Source organism: Coloeus monedula, assembly GCF_965178545.1.
Source record: "Coloeus monedula genome assembly, chromosome: 19".
NCBI lineage: Eukaryota > Metazoa > Chordata > Aves > Passeriformes > Corvidae > Coloeus > Coloeus monedula.
In genome coordinates this window covers 8,988,430-9,008,000 of record NC_138799.1, presented here as the reverse complement: position 1 = coordinate 9,008,000, position 19,571 = coordinate 8,988,430, and the positions used below count along the sequence as shown (strand labels likewise).

The 19,571-nt window shown below is 39.6% G+C and overlaps 1 protein-coding gene across 2 annotated transcripts in view; it reads left to right on the top strand.

Moving 5' to 3' along the window:
• Positions 1–1,078: 1,078 nt before the first annotated feature.
• Positions 1,079–19,571, top strand: part of PITPNC1 (phosphatidylinositol transfer protein cytoplasmic 1) — an 84,553-nt gene continuing 66,060 nt past the window's right edge. The window contains exon 1 of one of the 2 annotated variants that reach the window (XM_082294162.1): positions 1,079–1,795. In XM_082294162.1, the coding sequence (XP_082150288.1) occupies positions 1,748–1,795 (48 nt within the window). In that variant the 5' untranslated portion in view covers positions 1,079–1,747. The remainder of the gene's footprint in view (positions 1,796–19,571) is intronic. The other variant, XM_082294161.1, reaches the window with a different exon arrangement.

Below are 19,571 nucleotides of genomic sequence, written 5' to 3'. Positions count from 1 at the left end.
TTGCAAGGGGCTGGCAAACGGACGTTGGTGGCTCCAGGAGATGGCACTGTGTCCTCTGGGCTAAGAATTATACTCACAGCTCTGAAATGTACATCCAGAACCAATGAAATTCTGAGGGGCTTTTGCTCTTTCCTGTTATGAAACGCACATTTTATTGTAGACCTAAATTCCTCTTTAACTGTCCCAAATACGGTATTTCATCGCTTTTATTTTTTTGCAAATAAGGGGTATGTAAGTGCAGATGTATATTTTACCAGTATCTTTGCAGTGCCTTGTATTGTGCTCTTACAGAGCTTCTCTGCAATCCAGTGAATGTTTTATAGCCACTGGGAGCACAGGAGAAACAGCAGGATGAGCATTTTAAGCATGAAATGCTGAGGGTTCCCAAGTAGTTTCAGAATTGGGTTCCTGTGCATTTCAAGTTGTAACTTAATGATGGGAAAATTTCTCTGAAAAACGCAACCCCAAGCATATTAAAAATCGATTTCGCTAACAAATTGCTCACTAAAGGAGGGGGGGGAGACCTCCTAAAACGGTTCTGGCTTTATAGTTCAACTGGGAAGGAGGCGTTTTCTCACTGAACTTTCTGCGTGCCATTTGAAAGCAAAAAAACGATATGAAAAAAGGGGTTTATTTGTGCTGAAAAATGTGATGGCTGATAGCTGAGGGCTGACCAGAAGGGAAATGGGTGAGGCCTCCACATCCTGTGTATGTCCGCACCGAGCGCACGCTGTCTTTTCCTTTCCTTTTGTAGCGGGAGGTGGGTGCGAGCCCCCAGGCTCACCGGCTCGCTTCTCCTGCACCGGGGTGTAAATGCTCTGCAAGGTGCCTTGTCACACGTAGGGCAATAAACTTCAAAACCCGAGAAGTCTTCATGGCAGAATTAACTGAAATCGCGAATCCTTGGGGCTCAGCGTTGCCGGTGTCCCCTTGCTGGGAGGCGCCGGCGGGCGCTGCCCGGAGCCCCGCGGCCCGGCCCCGCTGAGCCCGCCCGAGCGGTGGCGACCGCTGCCCCCCTGCCGGCCCCCTCCCTCCTTCCTGCTGCCCCGCTGATGTCAGCCGAGCCCCGCCGGGGCCGCCGCCGCTGCAGCCGCTCCGCGCCCGCCCGTGAGCACCCGCGGCTGCGCCGGGGAATCCGCGGCCGCTCGCCCGAGCACCGCGCTGCCCCCCCGTTCCCGCCTCGAGCCCAGCGGGAGCCGCGGCGGCCGCAACCGCGTTGCGGCGGGGAGGTGGGAGCCGCGTTTGGCAGTCGGGAAGGCAACGGTATAAAAAGTCTTTGTCTTGGGAATCAGCATCGCATCTCTCCTGCCGCCCGACGTGCTGCCGGCGGGGGCGAAAGCCACATTTTCGGCTCGTTTGTTCTTTTCACCGCCCCAGGCATGTCTTGACACAGCCGCGAGAGAGCCCGGCGTTTCCATGCACTTCCGACGGATGTCTTCGGCTGGGGCGAGAGCGGGGGGGGGGGGGTTGAGACTTTGTAGCGTATCTCGGTGAGAGCGTCTGTGAGACACCCATGATCGCAGTGTGAAGGAGGAAGAACTGGGAGAAAGAAGCGGTTGTGGTGGTTTCTCTTCTTGCAGGGTCAGCCTTCCTGGATGGTTGCATTACTGTCTTGTGGACACATTGTCAAGGGCGCACAGAGAAAGAGGCTTGATTATTTTCCTCTGTGTTTGGTTTCCGTCGTGATCTCTGCGTAGAAATCACCACTTTTCTCCCAGTTCGCCGGTCCGCACTGAGCCGCAGGAATATGCTCATGAAGGAGTACCGGATCTGTATGCCTCTGACAGTTGAAGAGGTAAGATCCGCGCTCGTACCGGAGAGGCTGTTCATTATCGAGGCTTTTCTCTTGCAAGGCGAATTGAGGTTATATTTATTTTGGTGAATATTTTTTCTTCGTGTAAGGAACTTAGTCGGAGATGATTGGTTAGAGAGGAATGCTTTTATTGGGAAAATATAAGAATCCTGAAGGAATGAAGGTAACTTAAGTGTATCAAAAGCATTGTGTCGTCAAAATATTGATTATAAAGATTTTTCCAACCAAACTTTCAGAGGAATTTCATGCATGTTTGCAAGGGAATGCTTTGTGCTGGAATTTCTATCTGATAAGGCGTTTGTCCAAAACCCAGATTCTAAATATATTTCACCTTTGCTTAAAATAACCTCGCAGATGAACGTGGCCTGAAACTCCAACACAGGTAGGTAAGAGAGGTGATCATTTATTAGTAAAATTTTGTTGTCATTTAAAGAAATGATTGAAAGTCAAACAGCTCTTTGTCGGTGTTCTGAACTGTGTTAGGAACATTATGTTTTTATTTATCTGCAACATCCCACCTGCTCACTGTTTTAATTAAGACAGTAATACCTGCATGGAGTACACGTGCTCTGGAGTTATTGGTGCTCATGAAGTGTTTGTGGGTGCAATTAGGTGGCCAAAGGCCTGATGGCATTTGGAAAGGAGATGGTGCTTTATGGTTTAGTGTCCGGCAAGTACAGAAAAGCTCGGTGTTTTCTTATTTGGCCATTTCTACTCTGGATTTGGCGTCGCGGAGGGAACGAGCCCACTCTGAGCGCGCGTTTTGCGCCGAGCTGCGCGCAAAGTTCCGCTGGTCCCGCGAGCGGCGGCGGGGCCGCCAGGGGGCGCCCCGCCACGGCCCCGCCGGAGGGTCCCGGCCGAGGGTCCCGGGCGGAGCGCCCCAATTCGCTCGTTAATCCGATAATTAATGTACACATTTGTTCTTTGGGTCCATCCAGGCGAGCGTTTTGCCGCACAGTTTTATTTTTTGCAATATGTGTGGAGAAGTCCTCGCGGGTATGACAGAGTAGTCGTCTCAATGGTCTTTTTGTCCATATTTTCAGATTTGGCAAATTAACAGTTCTCTAAAACTCGGAATTGGAACTGCCAAATATTTACTTCAGGCTGCTCAGGAAATTCCTTCTGCTGGGAGCAGGAGCCAAAACCACCACATACATAAAGTTAAATAGGCATAGGTTTAATTCTAGTATGTTTCCATCCAAGTTATACTGTATGATGTGATATCGGATGGCATTTTTCTTTTAATACATCATTTTCTTTGTTTATTGCATTACCCTAATGTAGACAACATTTTATCCAAGCCAGTTCCTGATGCCCTTAGACTACCACACTTAGTTAATAACAGTTCATTACATTATCAGAAGGGAGCAGATCTAATTTATTTTGAAAAATTATTGTTAAACAAGATTTCCAGATGCAGAAAAGTTCAAAAAATCTTCCAAAACAGGAATGGTTGGTTCATGATGAGGCAGAAGGCAATGCTGGATGTTACTTGTTCTCTAGAATGTTAACAGAATTAGTAAAGATACTAGATTTTGTAGCTTCTCTCATGTTGAATCATCCATTATTTAATCAAAGCACTGAAGCTGAGATGCCTTAATGAGGAACCTAGAACATGTCTGATGTTTAGCATTAATTTAATTATTATTATAAAATGAATTAGGACAAAATTGTGAAATCAGCAAATACCTTATTTTTCTTACGGTATTTGCATACTAAAGAAGTCCCACACTGTATTTCTCATAGTGGTTCATCTTTGTGACATTTCTTATAGTCTTAGGAAGGTGGTGTTACCTTATTTTTACCCTCAGTTGCACATTAACTACCAACACTGTGTGATATTTTTTGCCATCTGTGTAGAACAAGGTGCTACATTGTGCAGTTGTCAGGAGAACATCATGAGGCAATGCTCACCCTTCAAAAGCCAAGAGCATTTTGGTTCTAAGAGGTCCAAACTGCCTTCTGCAGGGTGCAGAGTCACTCTGAAGTTCAATGGGCTTTGAGGGAAAGGCAGTTTCCAAAGGACCTGCAATTTCCCGCAGGTCTGGGATGCTGGGCTCTGATGTGCACTGGTACTAGGGTATGTGACTCTTATGGACACCACTGGCAATTAAGCACCCAAGGATTTTTGAAGTCCTGTCTCAAGAGGTGTGGGAAAAATGCAGTTCTTATGAAACAGCATGGATTCCATTTTTGTGCTGTTTTTCTTATGTAGACTTAATAAACCCTGTTTTTTCTATTGTTCAGACGTTCTGCCTTTCAGCCTGTGCACTTTATACATATATCCAAAAGCACTTCCTTGAGCAGTTTTCTTTTTTTAGCACTGCCATCCATAGAAGTCTCACAACATGAATGAGAAAGAACTATGTCCTTAATTTGTGGTGGTGGTGGTGGCACCAGCACCAGAGTCATTTCCATATCATTCCTGTAATGATAAAAATAATCTGGCACAGGCAGCAAAATGAAGTGTTAGCTCTGTCAGCCAAGCATCTGTATCCAATCTTCTGTAGTCAGATTTTATGTGTAATGTGAAAAAATGTGCAGTAAAGTGTTGTGTAATGTCCAGGCAAGTAACTGGAAGTCGTGACCTTGAATGTAAAATACCTGTGCATGCAGCAGTGTAGGAGTTAGTGCTGCTCTGGCTGTCTATTATGACCTAAATTTATCTCTGGAGAAGAGTAAAAAACTGATAGATGTCAGTGTAACAGCAGCACTGTCTCCAGGTTTAAAGAGTTTCTGGCATTGTTGTGGATAGGAAATTCCTTCATTAGCTACTGCAAATCCTGTTCCTGAGACATTCTTTCCTTGATGCCCTTATTAGATAAGATACCCAAATATTTATAGGAGGTTTGTTTATCTACCTGTCTGCTTGAAGGCCAAATGCTTTCTTGTAAAGAAAACATTTCCTAAGAAATGCTGTTTGCTATAGACTGAGCTGTTGTGGTTGTATTTTGAGCCAGGATACAGGAGTTGGAGATGTGTATTTGTTCCTTGTCCGTAAGCACCAGGAAAGATGGGCTGTTCCAAGAGTTCTTGCTGAGATGCAGTGGCACCACACTACAGTTCTCATTGAAGGCTGAGGCTTCCTCAGTAAATGGAATTTTTGACAGCTGTTTAGGTCTGTTACATGTGCATAGTCACAAGCTGCCTGATCAGATTTAAAATAATTTGAGAAAGGAAGCACTGTGTTAACTGCTAAGCAAAATAATAACTGCTGTAAGAACTTTGCAAATAAGGTCAGGATGGAACTGTTGGTTGACAAAACCAATATGATTGCCAATGGGAAGTCATTCTTTACTTCATTTGTGGTACTTCTGGCAAATTCAATCTTTCTGTTAACACCAAGTCCTTATAAATTAGAAAAAGCCAGTTCTTTGCATTAGTATATAAAGCAAATAAAATCTGTTCCAGTAGTTCCATAGGATGTTACCACTCTTCATTCCAGCTGCAATTAATAAATGAGCCTGCTGCTTGGTTATTTTTCCCCTGGCATTTTCATGTGTTAGTTCATTCTTACAAATAGCTTGTTACATCGTATGGGAGAATATTATAAGGGACTGCATTGTGGGTTTTAAATATCATCAGTTTAAAAAATACATTCCTAAGCAAGTGACAGGAACACCAAACAATTGAAAAGAGCAGAGATGCTAAAAAATTCTCAGGCTTAGAACTCATTGCAAATCAGAATTCCACAATTTTTCACAGGAAGGATTACATGGTTTTGTGCTTTTGAGATACCTTTATCTGAAAATGGAAACCAAATGTGATAGGTTAACGTGGTACTGAACTCTTCTAGAAAAGGCAAAGTATAGTGAAATTCCTGACTTGTGTGGAAAGTGATTATTCTTTAGGGAAATAGATGGAAAGATATTTTTGCTGGATCCTGTTGAAAATGGAGTTGTTACTGCTGTAAAATGCTATGAGTGATGTGAAGCTGGGTTGTGTAAATTTGAAAGCTGAACATCAAATAAACAATGGGAGTCATAGGGTTTTTTCCTTGAAAGTAGGGATGACCATTAAGGTTTCTATTAGTTCTGAACTGTACATGCATGGCCAGTACCTAAAGTCCTAACAGGTTTTTCTTTCCTTTGGTCTTTATTTCAACCAAGATTATCTCTGCTGAGGCTGGTGGAATTATTCCCACTCTGTGTTTTAAATAAAAGCCAGGTTGGATCTGTGGGGAGCTCTGCCTGCATGAGGTGTGGAGGAACAGCTGTATTATCATGAATACAAACAAGCAGAGACCTGCAAAATGTCTGTAAATGTAGATCATGGTTTTTCAACAAAAAGTCCTTTCAGCATTAATAAATTCTGATTTTAGAGGTGTTACCCTTGCTCCTTTATAAAAATGTCCATTGTTTAGTTCTTGTTTCAAACATTATGAATTCTCCCAGTGTGGATTATTTCCATAAAATTATTTCAACAATATCTGTGTAAACACTATTTAGATTCTCTGAATCTTGTGTACACTTCTTCTTTAAAAAATTTTGTAGTCTCCAGTTTTGTGTACAAAGAGTACATGTTTTATTCAGACAGATTTAAAGCTCATTGAAAGCATTTGAGAACATACTGTTACGGCCTGAGAGTCAGCAGGTGTTACAATATTTGTACATAACTATATGTATGTAGCACAGCAAAGCCTTTAGTAGGGCATAAAGTGTAAAATAATTTTTTTCTAAAGTACAGTGATCTGCTGCAGGGCAAACTACATCTACTCATCCTGCATTTAATACAGCTAGATTAAATAATGGTCAGCTATGGGCATTTCCTTCATTTCTCAACTGTAGCCACAGAACATATTTTCAGGAATATATAAATGTATGTAACACTTGTAAAAGCAGTATGTTGGTCATAAGCAAGAGGACTATAAACAAACTTAAGGTGAAGTCATCTTATCAAAATTAATTTATTTTAATTACTTGTAAATGAAATCATAGTTGGACCATGTCATGTCCATGACCTCTGCAGAAAATGTTTATCTGGCATTTTTGAGCTGAGGTTGTCCAGCAAAAACAGAGGCTTATTGTGCAATTTTAATTTGAGCTATCAACAGCCCTAACGCATCTTACACCAGTTCCTTTACAAGATAGTGAATTGCTCTGAAACATAAAGAGCCTTTTGCTGTGGTTAATCATTCTGTCAGGAGATGCCTTCTAAGAATGTCACCAGCCTCACCTGCCTTTTGCAGTTAATACAGTGGAGGCACTGACACGTTTGTCTGAGGAGGCTTCAGAGGTAATTATTGAGCTAGAAAGCCTCTTTACACTATTCTGAGTATCTTTACCCTTCAAAATAATTCCTTGTGTAAGTCTCTTGTCAGCAAAGGGATTGGATGTGGTCTTTGGTGGGTGGTCATATGTACTCTCCTCACAAGGCCTTTGCTACATGCAGTGTGACCTTAAAATCACCTTAAATCTTATGGCCTGGGAAGAATCATTGTAACAGATAAAACTCATGAGAGAAATCAACAGAAGTTAGCTATTAGTACCAAGGAAGAGTACCTATTGAATTTTCTTTTGCTGCGCAATCGAGTTGCAAGAAGGAACAGATGAAAGTGAGAGCTGGCTTTTAGCATGGGAAAAAATAAACACCTTGCTTTAGTTTGGCCTTCTTAAATTAGTTGTGGTCAGCTGTAAAAGTATGGCAGTGCAGAGCAGATGTCAAATCATCACTGATCTCCACTGCAAATAGAAATTCAAAAATATGCAATTTTCTCCCTTTCTCCTGTTTGCACATTTCAGTATAACTCTGTGAAAGAAACAAGACAATCTTTGTTCTGCAGACTTCAGTGTAAATCATTAAAAAAATCTTTCAGTGGAAAGGATTAGATATTACCCAAGGAACACCAGACTCTAACATACATCTCTCTTTATCTCTCTTGTTCTGTCTTTCCATGTCAACACTTATTTTCTCCAAGGGGTGTGTGTGTGTATGTATATATATATAGATGTATATATACATATAGCAAATAATGCCACACATTTGATTTGAGGGCTTTGTTAGCAAAATACGGGCCCAGTTTTCCATTTCCCATAAAAGAAAATGCAGCCTGTTGGTGGTTTAGGATATTTTCTAGCTAAAGCACTTTACAGAGCCTTGATGCTATCAAGAACTCCATGAGCTGTGTTTGTGTTTGAACATAATATAGGTTTGGAAACAAAAGAACAGGGAGAGAAAAACACAGAATGTCAATACTGGCTTTTAAAACAGAGCTTTCTGGTTTTTTTATTTTTGGGATGAACTTTGTCTTGCTGAGAACATGAAGTTCTTGTAAGAGTTGATGTTAATGTTGAATGATCAGCACTTTTGAAATTCTGACAACTTCCGTTGATGTACCTAATAATGAATGTAGATGTCTATATTGGCATCTTGAAGTTTGATAGCTCTGATATGTCAAATACATTTTACCGTAGTCCAGTCTGTTTAATTTCTTCATTCTTCATACTTTTAAGGTAAGAAATAATATAATGATACCAGTTTTCATGTGCTTGACTGCATATGTTATAAAAAAGTTAGATGATTTATAGCTTTTAAGTCTATAAAGCCCTTTAGATGAGAGAAAGCCAAAGGTTTCTGTAATAACTAGGAAAGGTTATAAATTATATTTTCCTTCATGAGTATTCACTTGAGTCTGATAGGCATTTGCATTGTTAAAATCTGTTAGAGATCATGTTCTTGGGTACAAAAGGCTGCCTAGTTAGATAATGGAAAACCCATAGTTTATAACAATGATTCATTCACTAAATTCTTCTGTGTGGCTAGTGAGCTGACAAATGTGTTCCCCAGGCTGTTCTTGTAGAAGCGAGTCAGTTGTGGATGTTAAATCCATGCAGGCTTTCCATCTTGGCTGTCCAACGTAACACACAAGCAATCATTACATACTCTGAGGATGGGGATGGATAATACACACATGCAAACCCTTGAAATATTCTCAGTCGTTGTGGGTAAGGAATAATCCTTTGTATCCTTATTCATGGAAAACTTACTTGGAATCTTTTTTTCTCCCAATAGTTATAATTTTCCTTATATTCTGTTTTATCTTCCATGGTTCATAGAGCATTTATCAGCAGCAGCAGTAGATTTTGTGAGACTTTATAACAAAATAAAGCAAAGAGTGACATTTCATGCAAATTTGCTCTGAAAGCCCTCCAGTGCAGCCTGAAGAACTCTGTGTAGGCATATTGTGCACATATTTAAGTGTAATTGCCAATGTCTGCAGGCATCTAAAATGCAAGGAGAAAGGTGGTCCCCAGGATTTTTGACTGTGTTTAAAAAGAAGTGAAGAAAAGCTAATTTAGATATCAAGCTGGGTTAACAGATGGATTTACAGTCTGTAGGTGGGAGAAACCAGACTTGAACTTCACCTGTGTTTATATATAATGCTTTTAGTCTAGGCTTAGTCTTGTTTATCTCCTTCTAAGTTCATCATTTCTTTCCAATTTTGGTTATAAGTGATCAGCCAATTTTGAATCCTTGGATATGTATCAAAATGCTATTTTTAATTTTCTAAAGTACAATGCAGGGTGCTAAATTGTAGGAATGACATTTTAATGGCTCTTCTTGGGAAAAAAAAATCTTCCATCTTTTGGATTTTTGTTTGTGGTTAGAAGATGCTGAAGCAGTTTTGGGTTCTATTAGTTTTGTACTTTTGCAGTTCCAAAGCTGGTTTTGCAGTGCACCCTCCAAGCTCCAGCACATCCATAACTTGCAGACACACTTAATTTAAAGCACCAGGAGTCATGTGAATCACACGCATGAATGTTTGTGGATTTAGGAAAAGACTTGTTCGTATGCTCTCCAGAAAAATCATGGTCTTTATTTGGGAGTTTTTACGTGTCTGTTCTAAGATTAGTCTTGCCCAAGTGATTTAGGAATACTTAGGCTCTGTGAGAATTGTTTTCTGTGAGCATGCTGAGAATGCCTTATTTTCCATTTCATCGCACTAAATGTCATCTTAGGTTTAATGTGTTGACCAATTAATGACTGTGTTCAGGGTTTTTTCTGTAAAAGTATTACTACAATGCATGACAAAATAATTGTGTGATGATGACACTCCAGTGTGACACACACAGCTGCTCAATTGCTTGATTAACAATCAGCCACTGATGACAAACACAACTAATTTTTTAATATATTTTCAGGTTTTTGCTCTCATTTTATATGAAAGTTATTGAAATAAGTGTTTGTGCTAGTGTCACCATCTTACTTGAAAGTCTCCCAAAATACAGAAGTCTACCATGAACCAAAAAATTGTATTTATCAGAAAGGTAAAGACAATGATAATTCTATTGAAGTTCTTACCCATGCCAAGCTTGAATCTCTCCTGGTCATACTGAGACAATTTTAAATAGTCTCACTTGTTAGGCCCATTGAAACCTTGGTCTTAGTATGTATAATCTTATCTTCTGAAAGATGTTTGACGAATTTATCCAGCTACTTCTCTGATTTTGTCAGGTTTTCTTTGAAAGTGCAAATTAGCAGACCTCTAACTCATATTTTCATTTAATAAATTAATTGTACAATGACTTGCAATAAACCAAATTAAGCGCATGAAATATACTTACAATTACAATCTTACATAACCTGCCTGCTTCTTTTATCCCATAGACTTGATATAAAATTGATTTAAATCTTCCGTCAGTGGGGCAGTTTTTGTTTTGCTTCACTCTGCATGAATGGAAAATCACTCCATGGAAATTAGTCCATAATAATACCAATGAGTACCATTGCTGTCACTGATATCAGAGAGGCCAAGATTTCACCAAATATGTGTGATAAAACACAACATATTTTTAGAACAGAAATGTTGAGAATTTAAATTCCATTTTAGTTGCATGGTGCAAATCTGAAATAATTCCACTGATCTCAGGAGATCCATTACAGATTTTTGTCAGTCTGATCAAAAGTGGACCTTAACCAATGGCTGTAAAAGAAAAGAAAATGTAAATTTCTCAGAGCTGTTGTTCACAACAAGAAAGAGACAAAGCTGATGTCTCTAAATCTTTATTATTCTTGCCTAACCTAAATGACATTTTCACATGTTTAGATTAAGGCACCAGATTTGTATCAAACCTCTGTATAATGTCTGTGAGCCTACATCAAATGAAATTCTTGCTGTCCTGACACCACAGACTTCTCTGTTACCTCTTTGCTCCCAATTTTCAGTCCTAGTTTTATAGAGCCTTTGATTTCCTTTCCTTTCTCCCGTTTTTGAGCCCTTGGTCACTGAAGTAAGGAAGCCTCTCCAACCCCAGCAGGCATGTGGCCAGCTGGCAAAAAGCTGCTGCTCTTGCTTGGCCTGGGCTTTGCAGGGAATAAGGAACTGCAGAGCAGACTTGAACAATTGATAATTCAGCTCCCTCCTGAATAGTCGGCTTGGGCTTGAATCCCTGTATTCCTGCAGTTACCATGGATCTTTCTCCCAGAATGAAGCTAAAGAGAGCACCAAGTTCCAGTATCTCTCCAATGTCTTAGAGGGTTGCTAAGTTTATTCGTATTTCTAAACTGTTTGCTACTCAGCCCAATTTTTTCGGTTTTTCTTTTTTTCTTTTTTCCTTTTTTCTCCTCAGGGATGATTCGGTATAAAAACATGTTTGTCTATATTAAGGGGACTTTGTTACACGTTTGGGATATGTTGGGATTTTTTTTCCCCATTAACTTTAGTGGAAACAGAATAAAGCCTAAATGGGGATTTTTTTGTTGTTGTTGTTGTTAATTTGTTCTCCACTCTTCTGCTATAGCTTATTTTCTCCCCTATCTCTGATTTTTTTCATGTCTGAACTTGAACTCACTTGGAGTCAAGTGATGCTGAACTTCGAAATCTGTTCTGAGGGAGTTTGAGATGAGGCAAACAGCATTTGAGTGGAAATGTTATGTCATAGTAACAAATGCCTATGGATTAGTTAGTTTATTTCCACGACCTCATGGGCTATATATTACTATTTATAATTTAACTTTCTCAAGCAGCCACGACTGTGTTTATGTTGCCATGGTGTTCCTTGCCATACTTGAGGGTGGATAGTAAATGCTATAATTGAAAATAGATACTCCCACTGAATTAAGGGTAACAGGTGGTTATGTTTTTATTTAACCATGCTGCAAGCATATTACAAGTTAAATGTAGATACCTCTACCCGTGCCTCTTTGCCAAGACATTTTCAGACATGCCAGTTTGTCTTCAGTGGCCAGGACTGCAGTAAACAACGAGTGATTTGTCTTGTGACAGGCCAAGGAATGTCAGTGGCCATCAATGACCGTCCTCCACTTCAGAAGCAAATGTTCTCATGCAGGAGAGCTGCTCTGATGTGTAGGGGGAGGTCTGTGTCTCATCCTTCCTCTGGGAACTGAAGTTGGGGTAAAGCTCTGATTCCTGACCAGCATTTGAGGAGCAGCGATTGCTGTTCGCTTGTGATTTCCACGTATCAGCCCTTTACCTCATCTCAACTCTGTATTTCCTTCAGTTTTCCACTGAAGTTTTCCAGATTTTCCATGTGGGCAAGATACATCCTACTAGCCTTTTACAACTATTCAAAGCATTCCCCTCTCAAGACCATAAGAGTAGCTTTTGATTAAATTTTGTCAACTCCAATAGAGTCAGTTAAATATTATATCTATAATATAGCATACATAAATCACATAATATATAAATATATGTTTTCCCATGTATATATTTTTTCCATACTTCAGAGTAAAAAGGCAGAAGGATGCAGATACTATCCTACATTATCCTTAACATTTAGGTTGGGGGAATAAAAGTGTTGTAGATTTTTCTCTCCAGAATATTCTAAGACGTGAAAATTAAATAATTCAAAATAATTTCACACTCTCTATTTACTGCAAAAAGCCATATGCCCAGGAGTATTAAGTAACCAGGTGCAAATACTTCAGTCAGGATATTGTGGTTATTATCAAAGGCATTTATAAAATACATGTTAATAGAACCATACTAAGGATGCCTAATTGGTGCAGTTGTGTGAGCAGTGAAGTGCAGAGTGGAGCTTGTGGCCTGAGTTCTGCACAGCAGTCTCCTGCTAAGGATTTTTGTACCTTTTTTAGAAGCAGCTGTCAGACTTCAGTCTTCACTAAGTTTGGCTAATTGGGTCCTCCAATTTTTCCTATAGCTATAGGATATAAAATGAATTTTCAGGAGCAGGAGATGTGTGCATACACAGAGTTTTCTCTTTAACTCAGTTCAGGGTTGTTTCTCAATTTTCCTTTCACATTTTACCATTTTGTAAAGTAAAGCCAAACAAAATAGCGTTTCATGGATGGTAAGATTTGTCATAATTTGGTTTTAAGCTGGTTTACATTGGCTGGAGATGTTCGTGTTGTTTAAACCAGTGTCACTTGCTTTATACACAAGACCAAGAGTCAGAGAATGTCTTAAAGCTTTGCAAGGAGGTCCTTAAGGCCTTTTACAAGCTCCCAGCAATTGCATTCCTTTCCACGGGTTGTTATACTTAACATCTTTGTTTGCAGGCCTTTTCCACAATTTTGGAAGTTAGACTTGCAAATTAAGTGAGCTACTTTAGTTCTCTAGGCTTATGTTATAGGTAGCACTTGATTGAGTTTATTGTTACAGGAAAGCTGAGGACATTCCCTAGGGCCACTCACAAACTTTCATGTAACAGTAAGTATGCAGTAAAGCATGAGGCTTTGAAGTATTCATGCATATTAAATGGTAAGGGAAGAAGAGAATTCAGCATTGTAGCCAATCCAATCCAAACCTTTGACAAGAACAGTGAGTTAAGGGAAAAAAATTGAGTTTGCAAGATGTTTTTGATCAAAGGAAATAAAGTGCTGAAGGTGATTAATGTAGATTAGTGTATCATGTGTATTAAGAACAATGTCATGGATTCACAGATCTAATGGAAATTCAGTCTCAAGCTTGGGTTTTTAATGGCCTTTCTGAGTTCTCCCTGCTCAGCTGTCCTTTCACCTGGCCTTTTTAGAGATGTAGGACCTCTGCTTTGTTTTGGTGCTGGTGGCAAGTCTGAAAGTCCCAGAGTCCTTGTGCAAACCTGTGGTGCCCTGGAGCTACCTAAATCTCATCTAAATAGATATTGACCTGGGAAATCACTAACTCACTCTTCTAGCGAGTGTGACCTGTGTGGGCACAAGAGCAAGAGTCCAGAGTCAAGCTGCTGCTTCAGCAAGGTCTTCATCAGCCACAAACTAGAATTTAGTCTTGAAGTTTATGAAAGCTTTACCACTCTGCTTTGCCAGGCTTCATTTCGTTGAGTTTATATCAGGTTATTCCACACTTTTCTTAAGCAGTTATCTATGAATATTCATTCTTAACAGTCACGATTCTCTGTGTGAAATTGTAGCATGAATTTTTATCTTAGTGTTGATGGGTGGTTCCTGATACTCCCCCCTCCTGCACTGGGTGTTCATTTCTCTGGTACCTTGCTTCTTAAATCCAGGTTACACTGCAGTGAAAATGACCCATGACTCTTGGTCTAAAACATTTTTACTCCTTTTGTCAATTTAAAGAAAACAAGTGAAAAGTAAGGGAACAAGGAAGGATACAGAAGGCATTTTTCCGAGAAAAGAATTGAAGAAGTAAAGGTTTATAGCAATAGAATTCACTTGCTCCATCAGGTGACATTTAAAAGGATTTTCCATTTTTTTGGAAACTGGAATTATAATGAAACCATGTAGGAAAAGAAATAGACTTGCTGATTAAATATTTTATAATGCAACCACTGACATAAAAATATGACAGAGCTGTTGAGGTACATTTTTGCCTGTCTTATCTTGCAAACCCTTCTTTTACTTTTGGACTTTGGACACCTTCCAGTTAAGAGTTTCAAAGAAAAAGGATTTTTAACTCCATCAACATTTCATCACCCCACTGATATATGTGTGCAAATTGTTTGCATGTGTCAGATTTAAACAAAAACTGTTTTGGAGGCACAGCAAACTTTGTAAGTTGACACATAAAGTTCACCTCAGTAAGTCAGCTGAAGATTTGGTCCCATGTGTCCTTTCTGTAGCAAATTAGTGCACTGCATCTGCTTATGATATTCTAGAAAACAGAGAAAGAAAAATTGTATTATCAAAGCCTAAAATGTGTAGAGCATCAGTAGACCTTTTTTTACTGTTTTGCATACCTGCATATTGATGCTAGTTTAAAACAGTTTCTTAGGCTTCAAAGCGATTCTTTCTTGATATTTTGCATTTATACTGGTGAAATAAAGAGTTACTGGGTTTGTTTCTGTTTAATCTTTAGCATTTTTTATAAATTCAAAAAATACACAAACTCTTCTGTGAAAGGTTTCTTGACAGAAGCCAGTGTTTCAGCGTATCTGTCTAATGAAGCTGCTCGGGGAATGGCTGTCATGAAAATGCAAAGACCTGTGGGTGACATAAAGCCATTCTGACATCCTGAGTATGGGATCCTTTTCAGGCAGACTCTGGACAACTGCACAAATTAATCATTACCTTAAGATAGGATGGCACTGGGATTTGCCTTGCATTTTCATAAGAACAAGAAATAACTTGCCCAGGATTGAAGGCTCATGTCCTGTATTCCCTATATTCTGCACTGCTGATAGGGGAGGTCTGGTTTCCTCTCAGCTGACCTTCTGAGATGTTTCTCTGTAATTCCACACCTTTCAGCCATGTGGCCCAGCTGTACCTCTCTGTGTTGCAGAGATAGAAGCAGTACCAGAGCTGTGTGACACAGTCTAACCAGCATGAAACAGGGGGCTCTTTGGTTCCTCTGTGTGTAGAAGACCATGGTGAAGCCTAAGTTTTCATCCCTGAACTCTTCCATCTGTAGTGCTGAGGTGACCCTGTGGTGAATTTGGGCTAAAGAATTTTAAGCTGGTGTCCCAGGTGTTCATTCCCACAAGGAGATAAAGTTACGGAGCTTTTCATCTAATCAAGAGCTGCTCTCTGAGCCTTGCAGGCTGCAAGTGATCGCTGTAACTGTATCCTCTGTGTTCTCTCCCTTTTTCTCTTTGTACTCTCTGTAATATGCCTCCCACTCCCTCTTTTTAATCCTTTTCGTAGGAGGCTAATTACAAAAATGTAGCTTTCCATCCTTGTTGGATTCAAGTTTTCTTAAGTTGCCACAACCATCGTTAATGACGTGTGGAACACTTTCAGACCCAGCACAAATTCCTCTGGGACTTAACTGTCCAGTGTTGCCCTCTCTCCAGTGTTAAAAATTATTTGTCTATTTATTTTACTTTTTTATTGCAACTTGTAAATGATTATTTGTCCATGCAAGGACTTTTCCTATGGCAGATTTGTTTCTTTCAGAACATGGGGCAATGTGCTCTCAGGTACATGATGTGACTCTTGGGGTTGTCCTGTGCAGGGCAAAGAGTTGGACTTGATGATCCTGATGGGTCCCTTCCAACTCAGCATATTCTGTGATTCTTTGGCCTTGGCAAAATGGGCTTTTGATATTAAATTGCCCCTATCAGGTGGGTCTGCTCTGGCTGTGTACCCGTTGACCACTTCAGACACAGATTAACATATGACTTCTCCTCACTAAAGCTATCTTATCTTTCACTCTGTATTTATGCATCCAAGCTGTGCTATTCACACACTTTTAAAAATTTTTCTTGAGTAATAGGAACCACTCTCATATGCTCTTTCTCAATTTTCTGTTCAATATTGAATAGATGGTAGCAAATGAGAAGCATATGAAAAGCAAATTAATACAAGTCCTGTCGTACTTGGTGGAAGTATAGAATTATAATTTAATGCCAACACAACATACTGAATTAATTGTAAATGCAATGATGCAATCTTTAGAATACCGAGTTTTTTTTTACCGTGGCTATCTGCTTTACTGCATGTAAGCACAAAACTTCAGGAGAGGATTTTTGATGATGGGTCTTTTAATTCTTATTCTTTTACATCATTGACTATTTGGGGACTGTTTCTTAAAGAGAATCACAGAGGTAGCAATAATGCTAGTAGTTAGGGTTTCAGGCAGTTTATTAATATTTTTTGCAAGTAATATTTGTCAGTGCACCAGTATTTGCATATTATATTAGAAGTCGTTTTGCCAAGTGCTGGTTGGCAGGATGTCATGTTCCCTGCTTTCCATTTGGAGCTGTGATTGTTTTATCTCTGAAAGGAGTTAACATTTGCTTTATTTTAGATCCTTGCTCTTGCAGGATGCACAGCATCTAAACTAACAGGGTCCTGTGCTCTAGGAGTGATTCCTCACTTTGTCACTGCCAGGAGCAAACACTGTTGTGCTGTTGTTTCATCACCACAGCCCTGGTTCATGCCTAACACACAGAGAACTGTCCATCTTGGAAACAGAGATGAATTTCCATGTCCGTGTTTAACTTTGATTTGTAGTTACATTTTCGCTCTGACCTCCTCCCACTGACTGTAAATCAGTAAGTGAAAAGCACACCATGTACACGATCTGCAGTCAAGGATTTGATACACTTGTAATTAATTTACAGCATTCCTATATATGCTGGTAAGAAAGATTAATGCCCTTCTCAGGTCCACTTCCACACAGCCAGTGGGAGTTTCTCTTCTTTTGCATTAAGAATGCAAAAATATGAACCTAAGAGAGAATTCATTGAATGAGGAGCTGTGTGTGACATGCAAGACAATTCTGTCCTGAACTGCACTCTGTAGAACTCTGCTGGCTTTAGGTAAAGTGCTTTGTTTTACTCTCCCACAAGTCATTTTTGCATATGACATTCACATTTATATGTCCTTTAACTGTGCTACCAGAGGACCAAATTATGTTAGAAAATTTAAACTGTTTCCTAGGGACTTCTAATAAAATTGTAAATCTGATGATTTGCTAAATGATATATAATATGGACAAAATGGCACAAGATGAAGCAAGGTTTTTCTGGTCAGTAGATATCTAGGAGGGATGAGCCTGGCTTTGTAAGCCAGTACATTTTTCTGTTCTGGCATTTGTTGCTTTGCTGCCTCATCTTCTTCAGCAAGTGAATTAATAGTCAAAATTCTTCATGTGGCCCGTGTTCTGGAACGACAAAATTACATTGTCCTCTGTTGATATCTGAAATCCTGTCCACCTTGGGAGAAAATGTGTTTTCCTCATCAGAAAATTAAAACATCCCATGACTACAAGTGAAAGAATCCTGGCAGTTGTGCTCCACATTCAATTAGGAATGACATCAGTAGATGTTGGGACCTTTTTGTTTTGCTGCTCATGCTCTCCTGTAGTGGCTGCATGCCTGGAATTGATGGCTCTTGGAAGGTTTTGCTGCGAGGAATGGGGGAAATATGCAAATATAATAATCTTCTGAATCATCTTGTAGAAGGCATTGCTGTAGTCTGAGGCAGAAATACAAGCCATCAAAACATGCAAATCACGTTTGTGTGAGTGACACAGTGAGGGTGTCCCTGTGCTTAAGTAGGGCATTACTCAAAATAGTACTATTCCAGCTTTCCATGGGAAAGTACTTTCTGTTCAGTGAGATGTTTTCTTTCTCTACCTAGTCATCAAAAACGTCATCAATCCCATTTCCAGTGAGGCAAGCTTCTGTGGAATGTGACATTTGTTATTTCCCTTACCTGATAAGAGCTGTAGACCTAGATTTATACAGAATGCAACACATACCTTTTTTTCTTTATTATTTATTTATGCTTGTGAAAGGGTTTGTTCAGAAGAACTCGGCCCCAAAAATTTGATTTTCTGGCTAGATGCAAGAGAGGTAAATTCACCCCTTCTGTAGTTTTCATGCACCTTAATGCAGAGAAGGAAATAAGAGTGAGTTTGTTGGAGTCATGATACAGAGTATATGGTTGGAAATAATTCAGAGGTAACCTCCTGCTGCTCTTTCTGTGTCTGTTGAAGAAAAGAACGTTGTTACAGCAGACAACTGTCAGATGAAGTTTCAGAATTGATATATTACAGAAATAAAATATACTGTGCACATTATGATCATGCTACGAAGTTAGTGAATGTTTTTGGTGGAAGTAACAACATAAATTAAAATCTACACAGGCTATAAGCGTGTTATTCACCCAACTGCCTTTGTGGACCTCCAGGCTTGATCTTCTTTCCTTTGCATGCATGGAATTTGTGCAGACATCAAGAATTTCATGCCAGTATATGAGGTGGCTGTCAAACAAGATCCAGTGAACAGAGGTGATGGCACTTTTCCCCCCTCAGTATCCAAAAGTGGAATTGCACACAAATATGTCATCGCTTATCAGGATATAAAGACAAGCTTTAAAATCTCATAGAACACAGGAACTAATGTGTCATTTTTATGTTACTTCACATGGCTTCAGTTTGTGACCTGTAAAGTAAAATATTCTGATCCTTGCCATTTATTTTTTCAGTTTCTATGAGCTTAACCATTTAGGATGATCCACCAGTTCAGTCTAAAGCACAGAATGGGGTGTATTCATGCAAGTATTAGTCCTGGTGTATGTATCCCTCTGAACATCAAATTAATAGTTTGAGTCATGGAAGTTAAAAGGAATTTCAAGTGCTGCTTTAATGAGGACAGACAGGAACATCTTTTGATACCTTGTACTGAATTTAAGCAGTTGCCTATCTGATATACTTCATAGTGGTGCCCGCTCCGCTTCCATAATTATGGGCCTGTCAGCATTTCCATTACTAACCCCTATATATATGAAAATATCACTCCAGGATGAAGTTTTGTACAAAGCCTTTCAGCTGTGAACGAAGAAGCTTTCAAAATTAATTTTGCTGCTTCTCCAATTTAAAAAATGAAGTTTTGCTGTTGCTTGCTCTACCCTGTATTAATGTCTTGTTTTCAGA